Source organism: Bufo bufo, chromosome 2, assembly GCF_905171765.1.
Source record: "Bufo bufo chromosome 2, aBufBuf1.1, whole genome shotgun sequence".
In the NCBI taxonomy this organism is placed as follows: domain Eukaryota; kingdom Metazoa; phylum Chordata; class Amphibia; order Anura; family Bufonidae; genus Bufo; species Bufo bufo.
The window spans coordinates 258072479-258092079 of NC_053390.1; the positions used below are offsets into that span (position 1 = coordinate 258072479).

A 19601-nucleotide genomic window follows, 5' to 3' on the forward strand; every position below is an offset into this window, starting at 1 on the left:
TATAGACTAGCATCAGAATCATTCTACAGCAGCCTGCATTCATTTTTAGAAAGCATTTTCTGGAGGCAATGCTACGTAAATGTGATAAAGTTGTATTCAGGCATATTGCATTCCTTTAAGAAATTACAATGCCAGCGGAGACTGGTATATGACTATTATAAAAATAGTGTGACCAGCATAAGAGGCATGAGTTGAAGTGTGGTCCGGCAACGACACAATAATGGTCTCCCATGGTGTCCACTATTAAACCAGCATATACTAGCACAGGATGGACGCAGATAGCAGCACTTTATTTTCCCCAGGAATATGATGATAAATGAGTGAAGGGTCAAATGATTTATGATAGCATTCCAGTGTGAAAGATGGTTCCAGTCACACAATAATAGGGATGATGGAGGGGTCAGAACTCACGTACAGGCTGCCGACTCTCAGCGAATCCCTTCCGGAGAAAAATACAGGCAGGGCCCAGCAGGTTGTGCATCACTGCGCAGTTCTGAGCCAAAAGCATAAGAGGTCCCTGAGCACCCTCTTCCCCTGTCTGCGCCGGTCTGAGGCAGCTTCTTTCCTCCTGGTGCATCTTACAACATACAGAGTGTTACCAGCACACTGTGGGGTCAACACCAAAACCTGGGTTCTACCTAATCTTTTGCTTGAAAATATATTAATTACTGAACTCTTCTGGGTTCTTAAGAAATGTCCCCCCTCTAAATCTAGTGTATTTGTTAATTAAACCCCCCGAATTCCTTCTCTGCTTCCATAGGTTCTGGTCTTCTATCTCATACAATCCCCTTACTAGCTTTTAACAACGCTACTTCTCCCTTCTGTTCTTTGACCTGGTGCTTATGGCTTAGTGCATGAACAATTCTCAGTCTATGTTTTCCTTGCCACCTCTTCTCCCTCCCTCCCGTGTATCTCCTCTCTATATAAGGAACTGTTTTAGTCTGGTCCTGTCGGACCTTCCATTCCCACGCCTTTATAAGACATATTTGCTGTGCTTGTCTCTTTAGGTCCTTTGGGAACGTACAGCCAGCCTCGAAGGACATTACAAATATAGGATTCCATCTCAAGTTTAAAAATAAGAGAGAACTAAAGGCAAGTCATATTTCCAGATACATAGAGACAGTAACATGGTCATTATGGCTCTGCTGAAATGGTCTAAAAGGAAGCAGAACAACTGAGCACCAATGCTTGCTCTTTTGGGGGTGGGGGGACGTACCCGAGGCTTATTGCGGCTAGGCTACTAGATTTTTCTCTATAGCCTTCTCCTAAAAGCTGCCTTCCCTTTCTGTTTCAGTCTAACCCGTAAGCCCAATCGTCCGCTGCAGGTGTTACTCTATTGGGAAACGTACCTTCTGTGAGAGGTTTTGAAGAGGAGACTTCACACAATTCCCCATAACACACAGTACAAAGCAGAGGACGAGCTTTCCCGAGGGCAGAGAGATTGAGAGGGCAGCAGCCGGCGAGGCATCCCGCACAGTGAGCGCCTCTGAGCCTTGGGGGCAGTCAGCAGCGTCCCACAGATTAGACCCTTTGAGCCGCAGATTGTTTCTCTGATAGAGCCTCTGATTACAGCAGATAAACTGCAGCAGAAACTATTCCCTGATGAGCTCAGAGAAGCCGGCTAATTTGGAGCTGGTCCCCCTTCCCCCCATGAGCCTTACAGCTTTTCAACGACATGATGTGGGACAGATCAGCTGGAGGCGGACACTGGATTCATGACACTGACGTCGGCTCTGAACAGCGCCAAGAACCTTCTGATTTTGGGATATGGCTCGAAACATTTATGCCCTTTTTATGTTAGCTACATTGCTTCCAAAAGGGCAGCAATACCCTCATCTAAGCATGAAACGGTTAAACCCATTGGATCCCTTATATTTTGCTGTGGTTGCCTGTTTAGGGAGGCATCTCCAATAGGCTCAATGTAGAACGACATGAGCTGTCAAAGGAAGGACAATGTAGTATTGTGCGTTTCATGAGAGACATAGACTGAGCATGTTCCACTCATGGCTATGATGCATCTAAGGACCTGCCACATTACAATGACACCGCAGAACAGGAGAAAATGGCACACCAGATAATACTGCATGCTTCTATAGTAAAATAACACCAAGAGAATCACAGATCTTCCTGTGCTGGAAAAGTAGGTACATGGATGATAGTCCTCCCAAGATCAAGCTGAAAAATATATATATATCACATTCACTTTGCCAATGTAATTCATCTTAACCAATTAAATAGAATCAGGATGATTGCGTTGTAATGACAGAGATGTGTTGTTACTGGTATCCTATGATGACATTCACAGAACATTTTAGATAATCAGACTCCATATAAGCCTGTCTACCATTGCTACATTCTGCAGGTTACTAGCGATGCTGATGAAAGACGAGGACGCCTTTGAGTTGGCAATTATAATTTAAGTCAGACGCATTACAAGAATATTGAAGGTCAAAATGTGATGGAAAAATGTGCAAAGATGTGGAAGGAATGCTGAATTCTACCCCTGACCTGATTAGGGTTTTAAAATTATATCATAAGCTAAAGTTATATATTTGTAATCAGAAAATTTGCTTCTTGAAGCTGCAATCATTAAATGGGTTACCCCAAGGTTTAAACTTATCACCTAATCACAGGGTAGAGGATAAAAGTCTGATTGATGGGGGTACAAACGCTGGGACTCCCACCAATCATGAGAATGGGGGTCCTGTCCACCTCCCATATGAATGGACTGAATGTAGCAGTAGGAAACGTGTTTGACCACTGCTGCATTCTTATGGGGAGAAAGAGGAGTTCCGTTCTTGTGATCAGTAGGGGGTCACGTGGTCATGTTCAAAATGTCCATGCACAGATAAAGAAGCTAAGGAAATTGAGATTCCCATTAGTAAATGAAACTATATTACAAACATATAAAAAAAAACATATTGTATGGCTCATCTATTCACCCCAGCACAGAGCACGTACTCTGCTTCAATATGACTGATCAGTAATAGTCATCAAATATGAATTGTTTTCCATGGGTCATTGCTAGAGTCTTAAAAGTGGGAGGGGCACTAGCATAAAGGGGTATTCTCATCACATACAATGGGGGCATATTGCTAGGATATGCCCCCATTGTCTGATAGATGCGGGTCCTACCTCTGGGACCCGCACTTACAAGGAGAACGGAGCGGGGAGAGCTGTGGCTGGAGGACCCAGGGTTTCCCAGGGTCCATCCACCACAAAGCATTGCTCCCCGCTGCTCCCATACAAGTGAATGGGAGCGCACTGCACACCAGTGGCCCCTGCTCCCATACATTTCTAAGGGGCAGACGGAAATAGCCGAGCCAGCTCTTGGCTATTTTCGGCAGCCCAATTGAAATGAATGGAGGGCGGCTGCGCATGCGCAGTGCGCCCTCTATTAATTTCCCCACTCTGTTCTCGTTGTAGGTGCGGGTCCCAGAGGTGGGACCCACACCTATCAGACAATGGGGGCATATCCTAGCGATATGCCTCCACTGTATGTGATGGCAAAACTCCTTTAAAGGTACATAAAGGAACAATAGATATAAAACAGAACTATATGAAATAGTATACCTCCATATAATACGCTCATACAGTTACTATAAATCGACTCCATACGGCCACCATACAGTTACTAAATAAAACTTGAACAAAAAACTATTATACCACCATATAGTGGCCACATAGTGGTATAGTGGCACTCTGCAGACTATATTAATATATACAATGCAGTTGAAGCCGTTGACTGACAAGTGATGTTTTCTCTGATTTTAGTTGTTCACTTTCCTTTTTTTTCTCCATCTGGCCCAAACCACTATGACAACTACTCCTGAACAAGATTTGTCTATGCACATTGTAAAAGGTTTATGATTCCAATCATGACTATAGAAGTTGGTGGCTGGTATAGGGGGAAATCTAAAAAGGGGCTTTCTATCATATGAGCTAGGTGTGTGAAGTGGTGGAGTGAACAGTCCTGTAAGGCTAGTTTCACACCTTCGGTGTAAATTCAGCAGGCTGTTCCAGTCTGTGCTGGATACAAACGGAATTCCTTCCGGCCCATTAAGTATAATAGGGTCCAGCTGAGATCCGGACGATTCCCGGCATTGCCTGCCGGATTAGGCGGCCGGATCTACATTTCGCAGATGTGAAACTAGCCTAAGTGCAATCAGTCAGTGATGGCTCCAGCCAGTCCTGTGCTTTGATGATAGAAATCTACACCAAACAGAAGAGAGAAAGTGACTGAATCTGGAGTAGGGAAGGTAAGTACAGTATGAGTTATTTTTTTTTTACTAATTATTTTTGTCTGACTATTTTAGTGGGGCATTTAGGAAAAAGTTATAAATAATGATGGCTCTCTGGATACTAATTTAACTCATGGGTACGCATTAAAATTGATGGTGGCTCTATTACACACATTGCAAATGATGAGTTGACACTGGCAGATACACAATAACAGCCTGTTAGAAATGATGAATTATGGAACCTAACAAAAATTACATTTACAATGGTGGCCTGAATTCTGGTGTAATGTGCCCAAAAAACATTTTGGGTTTGGCACATCTCACTTTAAACATAGTTATGAAGCAAGTAAGCCAAAAAGAATAGTCTGGTTTGCCTATCCTGCTATGGCTCTTCAGCAAAGAAGGTATGGTTTAGTGGGGGAGGGTTTAAAGTGTCCCATTTTGTGCCAATATTTTGGCACAAAATTCCATCACAAAGAAAGCCAACCAATAGGTGGTATAGAGTTAAAAAAAAATATGTCTAGACATGAGCCATTGGGATAAACCTGGTGTATTTTTAGGCTGCCTAAATTTATATGGTATACATTTGAGACAGGATTTCGTAAATCTACTCTAATATTATTGTTCATGTATGGGAACCTTCGAGTTTCAAATTAATGCTCACCTAATACTGTAATAATATGCCATCTGAGCGGCACCAGGTGACGATGTGTCCCTGCACACTCTCACACTATACAATCTCTGCTGTACAGTGTTCATTTTAGGATATGGTCAGATATCATAGTCAAGTATCAGAATAATGCCAGTGTGATACCAGACCCTGACATCTGACAACTTACTCTGACATCTGACTCTGACACCTGACTCTGACAACTTACTCTGACACCTGACCCTGACTTTGATATTTGACTCTGACATCTGAGTTTGACTTATGCTCTTCATAGTCAGGGTCAAAGTGAGAATGAGTTATAGATATACTGTGTATTTGTATGCTAAATCACACAACCAAAGAAAGTCTATAGCTGAGCTTATGGCTCTATGTCTGAAATGCTATAAGCTCACATATCACAGTATTATATGCATAGCTCAGTGGTTAGGTTGCTGGTTTGTACTCTGGAGCTTTTGGGTTCAGGACCCAATAGAAACCTTAAAACGACAAGTTAATGTTTTTAAAAATTATATAAGAGACAAATTCAAGTGATGTGTGACCCTGATGTCTGACTCTCCTGACTAGTCAGCGTCGCAATGACTTTTAGGTTCATTGTACTTTTGATATGCTGAATCACATAGATGAAGAAAATCCTTTGGGTTGCTGTCGAAACCTATAGCTCAGTGGTTTAGACGGTTGCATCACATGCAATGTTCTTGGGTTCAAAACCCCTATCAGTCTGAGGCAACAATTTAAACCACTGAGCTATAAGTTGAGACAGCAGCCTGAAGGATTTTCTTCATCTATGTCAGTGATGGCCAGCTGTTGTAAAACTACAACTCCTTAGAGGGAGCAAACTTCTGGCATATGATTTGGGATTGCGAAATCATTCGCCAATTCTGGGCCGCAGTGCTGGCAGTCCTCGCTACCATGGTCCCAGAGGAACTACCTCTCTGCCCAAAGTTGTGTGTACTGGGGGTTGTGGATGAGGAGTCATGGTCCCATTACCATAGAATCTTTATAATTGAAACTTTATTCATTGCCAGAAAGGCAATTGCCTTGAGGTGGATGGGTGATTTCCCTCCCTCTAAAGGACAGTGGATCTCCCTGGTGAACCACGCAGTTTCTATGGAGAAGGTTGTCTATAGGCACAGAGGGTGCCCTCAGAAATTCGATAGAGTGTGGGGTGACTGGTGTGCCTCTCTGATCACTTTGCACTCTTCGCACATGTATGTGACAGGTGATGGCCCTCAGTGACCCTCCTCCTCAGCCCCAAGGAACGTATAATGTCAAATGCGGTTCTCATTGTAATTATGCGCTATTGTGCCTGATACTGTACTATGTGCTGACTGTTCATCATCCAATTCATTACCCCCCGCCTGGGGCTCATGGCATATTTGCAACTCTGTCCAATGTAATTCTGTCTAACTTGCTATTCAAACGTTTGACCCCTCCTTGATGCAATGTCCTGTGTGCAACATGCTTGTGTTAAACATCTTTTAATAAAACGAGTTTAAAAAAAAAAAAAACTACAACTCCTATCGTGCCCTCTTGTAGGTTGTCCGAGCATGCTGGGAGTTGTAGTTTTGCAACCGCTGGAGGGGTCAGACATCAGGGTCACACATCACTGGAATTTGTCTCTTTTCTAGGGGTCAATAAAATGATAATTAAAAAAAAAAAATTTAAGACTGAAAGAGGTTTTGAACCCTCTAAACCACTGAGCTATAGGTTTAGACAGGTACCTGAAGTATTTTCTTCATCTGTGTGATTCAGCATATCAAAAGTACAATGAACCTAAAGGTCATTGTGACGCTGACTAGTCAGGAAAGTGAGACAACGGGGTCACACATCACTTGAATTTGTCTCTTATCTAATGTTTAAAAACATTAACTTGTCGTTTTAAGGTTTCTATTGGGTCCTGAACCCAAAAACTCCAGAGTACAACCAGCAACCTAACCACTGAGCTATGCACTCGTATAATACTGTGATATGTGAGCTTATAGCATTTCAGATACATAGCAATAAGCTCAGCTATAGACTTTCTTTGGTTGACTGATTTAGCATACAAATACACAGTATATGTATAACTCATTCTCACTTTGACCCTGACCTATGAAAAGCATAAGTCAAACTCAGATCAGATGTCAGAGTCAAATGTCAGGGTCAGGTGTCAGAGTCAGGTATCACACTGGCATTATTCTGATACTTGACTATGATATCTGATCGTGTCCTAAATTGAACACTGTACTTGTCACGAGTTGGAGGTCCCAGTAGAGACCTCCGCGTCGTCAAGCAAAAACATACAGCAATACGGTACAGTCACAACAGAGTTTATTGCACAAACAGAATCCATGGAGGGAAACACAGGGAAATTGAGAGCTCTATGTACCGTCCGCACAGTGGGAGGAAAACCCCACTGCGCCACTATCTAGTTCACGCTCCAGAGTGGACCCTGGCAACTCCCTGCGGCAAAGCCTAACCCTACCATCTGGGGCCCTAGTGAATACCAGGAGTTGCTTAGTCACGCCCCTCTGGAGTATTACTAGATAGTGGCGCAGTGGGGGTTTTCCTCCCACTGTGCGGACGGTACATAGAGCTCTCAATTTCCCTGTGTTTCCCTCCTTGGATTCTGTTTGTGCAATAAACTCTGTTGTGACTGTACCGTATTGCTGTATGTTTTTGCTTGACGACGCGGAGGTCTCTCCTGGGACCTCCAACTCATGACAGAAAAGATGGTCCTAAGGACACCTCTGTAGAAGATGCTTTGGAGGGACCCTGGGGCCCTAGTGAATACCAGGAGTTGCTTAGTCACGCCCCTCTGGAGTATTACTAGACAGTGGCGCAGTGGGGGGTTTCCTCCCACTGTGCGGACGGTACATAGAGCTCTCAATTTCCCTGTGTTTCCCTCCTTGGATTCTGTTTGTGCAATAAACTCTGTTGTGACTACCGTATTGCTGTATGTTTTTGCTTGACGACGCGGAGGTCTCTCCTGGGACCTCCAACTCGTGACAGTACTGCTGCCAGTGTCTGTAGGGACACACTTCTTTGACCAGGAGAATGATAATATGCAGTGGTCACTTTATAGATAAATTTCTAGGAGAAATAACAGACAAACAGGAAAACACAGAATTCTAAGAAAATAGAATAGTTATTTTAAGAGAAACATGAACATAGTTGCCAATGGTCCTGAAATTGCAGAGACTTTCCCTTATTTTCAGAGAGAATCCTGGTGAAATTAGAATTTCCCTGGCTAATATGGGTGGGGCATTTGTAAGCTCTGCTCATTATCAGGGGTAGAGTTTACATGCCCTGAGTGTGCTGGCCAGGACCTTGCTGCGGACCGCAAATTGCGGTCCGCAATGCGTGGACACCGACCGTGGGCCAGCCGCACACAGATAGCGGACCCATTCACTTAAATGGGGTCAGCGATCCGCATCCGACGGTCCACACTGCAAAAAAGTAGTGCATGCACTACTTTTTTGCGGTGCGGAGGCACAGACAGAAAACCCACAGAAGCACTCCGTGGGCTTCCGATCCGTGCCTCCGTTCCGCATCTCCGTGATTGCGGACCGGGTCCATGATCTGTGGTGCGGGGTGCACACGGCCGATGCCCGTGTATTGCAGAATCCCTGTATTCGGCCCACAATACGGCCACGAGCGGGCAATGGCCGTGTGCAGGAACCCTTTAAGTATGTATCAGTATTTACTAAAACAGACCTGTCGGGAATAGTGAAAGGTGCTCTTTAAATCAAGGCAGTGTGGAGACTCTCAGTAAGGCCGTTTTTTGTTTCTGTTGTGTTTCCGTTTCGGTTTTTCCATATGGCATATACAGTCGTGGCCAAAAGTTTTGAGAATTACATAAATATTGGAAATTGGAAAAGTTGCTGCTTAAGTTTTTATAATAGCAATTTGCATATACTCCAGAATGTTATGAAGAGTGATCAGATGAATTGCATAGTCCTTCTTTGCCATGAAAATTTACTTAATCCCAAAAAACCTTTCCCCTGCATTTCATTGCTGTCATTAAAGGACCTGCTGAGATCATTTCAGTAATCGTCTTGTTAACTCAGGTGAGAATGTTGACGAGCACAAAGCTGGAGATCATTATGTCAGGCTGATTGGGTTAAAATGGCAGACTTGACATGTTAAAAGGAGGGTGATGCTTGAAATCATTGTTCTTCCATTGTTAACCATGGTGACCTGCAAAGAAACGCGTGCAGCCATCATTGCGTTGCATAAAAATGGCTTCACAGGCAAGGATATTGTGGCTACTAAGATTGCACCTCAATCAACAATTTATAGGATCATCAAGAACTTCAAGGAAAGAGGTTAAATTCTTGTTAAGAAGGCTTCAGGGCGTCCAAGAAAGTCCAGCAAGCGCCAGGATCTTCTCCTAAAGAGGATTCAGCTGCGGGATCGGAGTGCCACCAGTGCAGAGCTTGCTTAGGAATGGCAGCAGGCAGGTGTGAGCGCATCTGCACGCACAGTGAGGCCAAGACTTTTGGAAGATGGCCTGGTGTCAAGAAGGGCAGCAAAGAAGCCACTTCTCTCCTAAAAAAACATCAGGGACAGATTGATCTTCTGCAGAAAGTATGGTGAATGGACTGCTGAGTACTGGGGCAAAGTCATATTCTCCGATGAAGCCTCTTTCCGATTGTTTGGGGCATCTGGAAAAAGGCTTGTCCGGAGAAGAAAAGGTGAGCACTACCATCAGTCCTGTGTCATGCCAACAGTAAAGCATCCTGAGACCATTCATGTGTGGGGTTGCTTCTCATCCAAGGGAGTGGGCTCACTCACAATTTTGCCCAAAAACACAGCCATGAATAAAGAATGGTACCAAAACACCCTCCAACAGCAACTTCTTCCAACAATCCAAGAACAGTTTGGTGAAGAACAATGCATTTTTCCAGCACGATGGAGCACCGTGCCATAAGGCAAAAGTGATAACTAAGTGGAACTGGGACCAAAACGTTGACATTTTGGGTCCATGGCCTGGAAACTCCCCAGATCTTAATCCCATTGAGAACTTGTGTTCAATCCTCAAGAGGCGGGTGGACAAACAAAAACCCACTAATTCTGACAAACTCCAAGAAGTGATTATGAAAGAATGGGTTGCTATCAGTCAGGAATTGGCCCAGAAGTTGATTGAGAGCATGCCCAGTCGAATTGCAGAGGTCCTGAAAAAGAAGGGCCAACACTGCAAATACTGACTCTTTGCATAAATGTCATGTAATTGACGATAAAAGCCTTTGAAACGTATGAAGTGCGTGTAATTATATTTCACTACATCACAGAAACAACTAAAACAAAGATCTAAAAGCAGTTTAGCAGCAAACTTTGTGAAAACTAATATTTGTGTCATTCTCAAAACTTTTAGCCGGCTACTTGCTGGTAGCTGCTGCAGAAAACCGCCCCCTCGCCGTGTTGATTGACAGGGCCAGCCGGGATCTCCTCCTCTGGCCAGCCCTGTCGGCATTTCAAAAATCGCGCGCCTGTGTTCATTCGGCGCAGGCGCTCTGAGATGAGGAGGCTCGTCTCCTCAGCACTCCCTCAGTGCGCCTGCGCCGATGATGTCTTCTATTTCGGTGATGTCATCGGCGCAGGCGCACTGAGGGAGTTCTGAGGAGGCGAGCCTCCTCATCTCAGAGCGCCTGCACCGAATGAACACAGGCACGCGATTTTTGAAATGCCGACAGGGCTGGCCGGAGGAGGAGATCCCGGCTGGCCCTGTCAATCAACACGACGAGGGGGCGGTTTTCTGCAGCAGCTACCAGCAAGTAGCCGCCCTACTTGCTGGTAGAGACCTAATTTACATATTATAAAACTTCGTTTTTGGAAGAAACTGCTGGATCAAAGTAAGTAACACCATTATATTTTCATATATCGCAATATAACTAATTTAACTAGCCCAAAAAAAAAATATCACTTTAGTGGGGTGACAGAATCCCTTTAATTTCTGTCTCCTGCCCTGCAGTTACTTCTATGATCAATCAGACCAAAAAAAATAACTAGTTATAAAAAAAAAAACAGCACTAGATTGCAAAAAATAACAAAAATATTTATTAAATAGAGAAATATATTAAAAGCAGGGATCATAATGGCCTTGATTTATTTATTAGCACCTAGCTATAGGTCCATCACAGGACAATTCATACTATAATGGTATTAGCCTTTGTGGTATGTAGCTTTACTACTTCTATGATTAATGCAGTGAAGACAGAGAAAGCCAGGATAATAAAACAAGTACACATATGTATTCTATATGTTTTAAGGATTTAAAAAAAAATATGACAAGCACTGTAAACCCATACAGAACTGAAAATGGCCCCTGCGCAATTCCATATTGTAACAGCAGAGGGCGAGCCCATGACATGTCACATTCTCTGTCCTAGGGCTGACACTACAAAGCTCTCCTGAGCTGACAGATGAAAATGTGCAGAGACTGAATGTACACCACAAATGAGGACACTCACAGGAGATGAGACATCAAAGTACATTTCATATATGACTTAGACAGTGCTCGACAGCTCCTACAGACGTAAACCAAAGTCACCTGGAATCTGCACACAGGGCACAGAATGAAAAGCCACAACGAGAAACTCTTCTCTGAAATGTGAAATAGAATAAGCCGTCAGAATCTCAGGAATATATCCATCCCAGATTCCAAGAGCATGGTAGAGAGCGTTTCTGCGTTCTGTCATGTCAGCCTCCTGGGCTTTTTAGGTGTTACTATCAGAGGGCTTTGGGTGTCGTTGGAATGCTGTCTTATGTGGCAAACGGGAAACAAAACACCTTTAATAAGTGTGTTTTATTCTGACATTTTAAGGTCTCCTCTATAGGGGTAAAAAAGGGCATAGAAAACATTCATACTGTTGCTTACAAAAAAAAAAGGCCACTAATAAAATGCCATAAAAACCGCATGCTCCATGGCAAAAAAAACTCAAGTAGTTTTTAATTTTTTTTTTTTAGTGAGCAAAAAACATTAGAAGAATTGTCTTTGTGAAGGAGCCCTAACCGTATACTGAAAATGACTTCTCCCTGGCAGAGAGGTTTGAAAGCTGTAAAAATACAGCTCCCAGCATGCAAACATGTTTGGCTGTTCTTTTAATGCCTGTAGAAGTAGGTTTTTTTCTCCCAGGCTGTGAGCTGTGCGCTGCGATTGGCCAGCGCTACAGCCAAGGAGAAGGAGACGCCCACAGGACAAGGGAAGACCCGCCTACTATAACTTAAAAAGCAAAGGTACCGGAGCCTATAACGGGAGAACGGAGCGGCGCCCGGGGATAATAGTAAGTGCAGTGAGATCCCCGGGCGCCGCTCTATATGGCAGCATACTCGGTTCACATAGTTTATACAGGTGAAAGGTCCTCTTTAAGGCTATAATACCTATGGCAGAGATGGCCAACCCGCGGCTCTCCAGCTGTTGTAAAACTACAACTCCCACCATGCCCTGCTGTAGGCTGAAAGCTGTAGGCAGTGTGGGCATGCTGGGAGTTGTAGTTTTTCAACAGCTGGAGAGCCTCAGGTTGGCCATCCCTGACCTATGGCCTCATAGTCCTGAACCGGCCCAACCTTGGCTAATGTCAGTAAAAACAATGAAGGCTGTGTTTCATCTATTTTCAGTTATAAATTGCTTTCTAGGTGGTGCTGGCTCCCCTCCAAACTACACATGGTGAGGTCCTCGGTTCCCTCTCATTGTTGTGACAAGAGCACTATTGTTCTTATTTTTGAGGCTGTCCAGTCATGACCTTATTTTGGAGGGAGATGTGGAGAATTACCTCCACCTTCATGGACTCTACTATACCTTTCACTTCTGCTTTCTTCATACTGCATTATAGTATTATCTCTATGAAGTCTTACCATGTCTCTACCTTGAGACATTTATTAGCCAGAACTTGCATTCCAGCTTAACGGAGACATCCTAAACCTCCTTTCAAGATTGATTAGAAAATAGTTATAGCACAATAAAACTCTCGTATGAAGCCCTGGTTTCTCGTTGAGGCAGGTTGGGTTGGCAGAAGGCATGGAGGAGGCCATCTACCAATCCTCCTTCCCCACTTTGTCCTTCCCTTCTACCCTTCCTCCCTCACCCTCAACCTTGCTACACAGGTCTTTGGGATATAGTTGTATCCCCTGTGATATTGAATGTCTTGTACTTTTATGATGGGCCAGCATGCCCTTTGCTTGTACTTTTCTGTATGGACCCCCCCATTGCCCTCCCCCCTCTTTTTCCTCCCTTTGCGGTTTAATTAAAAAACATTAAAGAATTTTAAACAATGTGCTAGTTTCTCTTCTAAAAAATAGCTAATATGGCAGAGGAAATCTTAGCCATCTGATGTATCTATAATAAAAAGTTGGATAGCCTGTTTAATAATCTACCCCATTTTTTATGGATAGATGCTGGTGGAAATTCTGTGCTGGGGGACTGTGGGTCCACCTTTTTTCAGGTGCCCACCAGGGGATTCACCTGTTCCCCTGTGGGGTATTTCCAGCCTAGGCTGTTGCAAAGAAAAGTGCAGGAGGCCGCGCTGTGACCACCATCTCTGTGCTTAGGTTTAGGTGTAATGTGGTGGTCATCCTTCTAGAGGGCGCAGTGTATCCATTTATATATATGCATATAAATCAGTAACTGTAGACTGGTGAACTCACGGAGAAGTAGTGGCCGGCAGTTTTTTTTTAAACATTTGGTTAAAGTGGAATTTGTATATAAAGTGAAAATGGTATATGACCAAAATATATTTTGCATCTAAAATAACATGTCTACAGTTAATACACAGCTTACCCTTATAATGTGGCAGCTAAAGTCTCAGGTGTGTGTACAGACATATGGAGACCAAAGATAAGCAGCCAGGAAGGCCTCCTGCACACGACCGTATGGCTTTTTCAGTGTTTTGCGGTCCGTTTTTCACGGATCCGTTGTTCCGTTTTTTGTTTCTGTTCCGTTTTTCAGTATGGCATATACAATATACAGTAATTAATCAATAATAATATAGGCTGGCTCACAGTATTTTTGCATAAAATTTATTGATACACTAGATCAAAACAAACTGACTTAGTGTCAGTATCAACATACATACATAAACAAATGTGTAAATAGGTATATAAGTGCGGAGCTCACGCACAAACCTAAATATCGGAGTACTCCTAGGAATAAGACCTAATGGCTAGAGTTTAGGCTGCAAGGGGTATTCTATTGAACCGCTCAAATGTCCATGATTTCAGATGCCGATAAAATTGTCCTTGTTGTAATTTCCCACCCTTGTGGGAAATTACAACAAGGACCATTTTGAACCTTTGGTTCCAACTATTCGGCAAATCGGCATCTGAAATCATGGACATTTGAGCGGTTCAACAGAATACCCCTTGCAGCCTAACTCTAGCCATTAGGTCTTATTCCTAGGAGTACTCCGATATTTAGGTTTGTGCGTGAGCTCCGCACTTATATACCTATTTACACATTTGTTTATGTATGTATGCTGATACTGACACTAAGTCAGTTTGTTTTGATCTAGTGTATCAATAAATTTTATGCAAAAATACTGAGAGCCAGCCTATATTATTATTGATTTATTCCTTCTTTTCAGCTGGTAACTGAAAGGCTGAGCTCCAGTAGTTTGCTGGTGGAGCCTTTTCAAAATATTTGATATTAATATACAGTAATTACATAGAAAAAATTGGGCTGGGCATAAAATTTTCAATAGATGGTTCCGCAAAAACAGAACAGATACGGAAGACATACGGATGCATTTCCGTATGTGTTCCGTTTTTTTCTGCGGACCCATTGACTTGAATGGAGCCACGGAATGTGATTTGCGGGCAATAATAGGACATGTTCTATCTTTCAACGGAACAGAAAAACGGAAATACAGAAACGGAATGCATACGGAGTACATTCCATTTTTTTTGCGGAACCATTGAAATCAATGGTTCCGTATACGGACCGTATACGGAACGCAAAAAACGGCCAGTAAACGGGGGGAAAAAACGGTCGTGTGCAGGAGGCCTAAGGCAGTCTGTTATACTGCATAATGAACATGCATACTGATTTATTTCCTATAGCTTATAATGCTTTTATAGCACTGGCATATTCTGTAGCACTGTACAAAAGATTGTCATGCCTCATATAAGTAATAATTAATTGCTACATCTTGACAATAATCCATTTCATCCACTATAAATCTGACGCTTCAGTCAGACCTGTTTACAAATTATTGTCGGTTATTGCACATTACAACAATTTGGATTTTTCTTACTTTCTCAAATATATAAATGGAATGACAATTACTGACAAAAATAACATTATTTGATGACACATTTTACTGGAGTGTGAACATTTAGCAGCAGAGGATGTACTGTACACAGTAATCTATGGGATAAGGTGAGAAGACAAATGATGATAGAGACATCAATCAAGACACATGAAACACCTTATAAACCAAGCAATAATGCCGCCATTACAGCTCTCGCAAGAGATGCCACCCAGCTTTCCCAGATTCCTGAATGGTCAATCTGTCCACGTTTGCAGTCATATATGCTCCTCTTCTGTACTGCTGAATCACTAGGCATCTTTTCTATTCAGGACTCTGGGAAAGATGGGTTACAATTCCTGTAAAAGATGTAATTACCGTCATATTGGGTGTCCCACTGCTACCCCCCTCCCCAAAAAAAAAATTTAATAAAAAAATGAGTAAAACACATAATGGCTCAGTCAAATAACGGCCAAGTGAAGATGTGAAAGATGTGATACTAATGACTGTTTCTTTTTAAAGAATACACCATAGGTATCAATTACAACCACAAGATGACTGCTCAGTGACTTTGAGATGTCCTGACCCTTTTATGCCTCCTAATATGCCAGAAGGACATGTTTAGGTATTTTTTTTATCTCCATCTACCCTCTCCGGTAGGTTGTTCTGGCAGAGAATGCCAGGAATCGGCAGGACAAAAACTGATGCAGACAAAATTCCGTTTCCGGAGAACTGTTGCGGGTTGTTCTATGCCAGAACAGTCTGCCTTAGGGTACTTTCACACTAGCGTTCGAAGAATCCAGCAGGCAGTTCTGTTGCCGAAACTGCCTGCCGGATCCGGAAATCCGTATGCAAACGGATATCTTTTTTTTTTCGGATCCGGATACAGATCCGTTAGACCTTTGCATTGAAATACCGGATCCGTCTTTCCGGTATCATCCGGAATAACGGATCCGGTATTTAATTTTTCAAAGCTAGAAAGAACTGTGCATGCGCAGACCGGAAAACCGGATCCGGCGATGCGGCAATTTCCAGAACACTTGGTACCGGATCTGGCATTAATACATTTCAATGGAAAATAATGCCGGATTCGGCAAGTGTGGTAGTGTTCTGAGATTTTTCTGCGGTATTTTGTCCGGTCAAATACCGTTCAAGGGACGGAACGGAAGACATCCTGATGCATACTGAACGGATTGCTTTCCATTCAGAATGCATTGGGACAAAACTGATGCGGTTTTTTTTCGGTATTGAGACCCTTTACTGGATTTCAATACCGTAAAAGAATAACGCTAGTGTGAAAGTACCCTTAGAGGAGAGACAGAGATGTGAAACTAAACTTAGCTTGGCATGATGGGAAATCATCGGCATGGTTAGACCTCTCTTCTGGATAATATTTAGAATTCTTTGAAATACACCTTAAACTGGTATTTCAAAGAGTCTGAAATCGCAGTCAGTTGCAATATGACTATAAATATGAAGTGTCATTTACTGATTTCATGGTAAAATATTAGGACATTTGCCATGAAGCCTTCTAAAGTTAATGAGGTTGGAAACCAGTGAGGTAGAGGATCCCCTCAACTGAAAACCAAGGTACAACTTCAATGCACAAATTAAACTGATGGTCCAAACATAGGGGAGATGGAATAGTGTACTAGAATTTATGGTGCGTGCTCATTGTGCCAAATTTATTAAGTGTGTGCACCAAAATTTGTACCCACTTGCAACAAGCTAGACATGACTGCCGGAAAGTCCACTTTTCCGCCACCTTTTTGTCTAGCCCTATTTTGTCTTAGACAGAATGTGGCGCACCTTGTGGGCAAAAAACGATACCAGCGACAAGATGGTCTAAAAGGGTGTAAAATACTAACTGCATTGTTTTGCATCTTCCCTTAAGGTAGCCTTGCACACAAAAAAAATAAAGTATAAGACTTTTTAAAGCAAGATCTTGACACATTTCAGAAATATGACACTAAATTAAAATGGCGCAGGCGCAATGTTCTGGTGCAGAATAAACCTATCTTAATATATCTGCCCCAGTGTGTGGGGTGTGTGAATATATTAATGCAAAATCTATGCCAATAAAACCAGTTAACATTTAATAATCATGCTTATTATAATAACTGATGTATTGAAGGATAGCATAAGACAAAATCTATCCCACCTAGAATTCACTGGTCCCCTCACCAACAGTTCCACAGGAGCATGTCACAAGGGCGGGGACAGTTCAACCATTCTGCACTTTCTGTAAATGAATGTCATTTATAGACATTGGCTAACCCAGATAAGCACCATGGAAAGATCAATAATGCCGCTCTATCAGCGCAGTTCTGTTGTCCTACATCATTATACCCAATGATATAGTCTGACACAAAATAATCCTTATCCTATCTTAATATATCTGTCCCTTATTTTTGGGGGCTTGAAGATATTAAGGCAAAATCTATGCAAATTAAACTAGTTTTACTAAACTTAAGGTACTTTCACATTAGCGTTATTCTTTTCTGGCATAGAGTTCCATCCTAGGGGCTCTATACCAGAAAAGAACTGATCAGTTTTATCCCCATGCATTCTGAATGGAGAGTAATCCATTCAGGATGCATCAGGATGTCTTCAGTTTAGTCTTTTTGACTTTTTAGGACGAAGCGCATGCTCAGACCGCAAAAAAAGTGAAAAAAAAAATGCCGGATCCATTTTTCCGGATGACACCGGAGAGACGGATCCGGCATTTCAATGCATTTGTCATACGGATCAGGATCCTGATCCGTCTGACAAATGCCATCAGTTTGCATGCGTTTTGACGGATCCGGCAGGCAGTTCCAGCGACGGAACTGCCTGCCGGAATCCTCTGCCGCAATTATAATATATATATATATAACTTCAGTGTTATGCTGGTCAATATTTCTGTCTTTTCATTTCATTTAGATATGTTTAGTTATGTTTATAATAATTATTAATAATAATAATAATAATAATAATAATAATAAATACATAGCAAGAGAATATTAGAATATCTCCAGGTCCTAACCACTGGCCAGCTGGTCTTTGATAGATTTTCCCATGTGGTTATGGTTGGAGACGGGCAGAGAACTCACAGATTAGTCACAGGCAGGATATGAACTACAACTCCCTAGTGGACTAAGGTCACATTGTCCATAAATTGGCTCAGAGGAAAGAGAAATTCTAAACAGGATTTGGGAATAGTACACTGTGGAGAAGGGTAACAGATAAAGATTCCTTACCTGACCAAACACAGAGCTGAGGATGGGGTGCAACTCCACAAAGAGAGGCTCAGTGTCTGGCTCAGGGTCACTGTCACTGCTCTTAGCTGGAGGAAGGTCATGGACTTTAAAGGGCTGAGTGGAGGGACCTTCAGATCCTTTTCCAGAGTCCTTCTTCTTTGCCCTGTGTTCTTGGCCACCTTCTTGCTGTTCCCTTGGAATAGGAGACATCTGCTTGGGGCTAGGTGTATGCTCTCTTGGACTAGGTGGATAGTCCCTGGGACTAGGTTGATGATGCCTGGGGGTTTGGGTATTTTGCCTGGGACTAGGGCATTGCTGTTTAGGGCTTGGAGATTGCCTGTGGTTAGATGAGTATATGTGCTGATGAGCATGATGGGTGTTTTGGGTCTGACTGACATGAGGCTGGTGAGTGGGGGTGTGATGGTGATGACTTGGATAATTGGGGTGGTGCTGGATGTGTCTGTGGTGGTCAGGAGGTGGGCTGCAGGACTGGTACTTGCTGGACGGGTGCTGGGGATAAGTGGAAGGGTAGCGTTGGTGATTAGCATGGTTCTGCTGGAAATGTGGGCTACCAGGCTGCCTGTTCCTTCTTCCTCCCTCCTGTTGAGGAAGTCTTCTCATTATTGGTGGGCTCTCGGTTGTCCTTGAGGACTGGTGCCTTCTCTCCCCAGCAAGTCCACTATCCCGGGGGTGACATAGAGGCCTCCTAAAGCTTGGATCAGGCTCATGGGGCAGTTGGTATCTAGGATGGGGTCTCCTGGCTTCCCCACTGCTGAGCAGGGAGCTGCTGGACTCGTTCATGGCGCTGGGCAGGGATCGATGTCTGCCATAGGGTCCTCAGAGCACAGGCAGCCGAGCTGGAGACAGGTTACATGGAGCAGGTCTGATCAGCACCACAGTGCGGGGACAGCTCCTGCACACAGCTTGAATGGGAGGGCGGAGGGAGCTGGCGTGGAAAGGGAGGAGCAGAGGGGGTAGACACGGGGGAGAGCGCTGGAGGGACGGAGAGAAGAGGGCTCCTACTCCTGGCTTCATCCCCATGGGAGGTACAGTCAATGTTCTCTCTGCAGCCAGTGTTCTGTTCAGGAACATGCAGAACCCCTTAAAACATGACCCCATCTTCCTTTATGAGGACCCCTCACCTACATAAGCCCTACCCTGTGTCTATTGAGCTGCATTCTTTATCACCTCTCCAGCTCATGATATGTTGTCTAATCATGATTCTTCT

At 43.3% G+C, this 19601-nt stretch overlaps 1 protein-coding gene across 3 annotated transcripts in view; it reads right to left on the reverse strand.

The window, feature by feature from the left end:
• Positions 1-19174, reverse strand: part of CABP1 (calcium binding protein 1) — a 32026-nt gene extending 12852 nt beyond the window's left edge. The window contains exons 1-2 of one of the 3 annotated variants that reach the window (XM_040416498.1): positions 1350-1783; positions 416-577 (exon numbers count right to left, since the gene is read on the reverse strand). In XM_040416498.1, coding sequence (XP_040272432.1) covers positions 416-577; positions 1350-1394 — 207 coding nt within the window. In that variant the 5' untranslated portion in view covers positions 1395-1783. Of the gene's footprint in view, positions 1-415; positions 578-1349; positions 1784-18373 lie in introns of those variants that run through there. The other 2 variants (XM_040416497.1, XM_040416499.1) reach the window with 2 other exon arrangements.
• Positions 19175-19601: the final 427 nt, after the last annotated feature.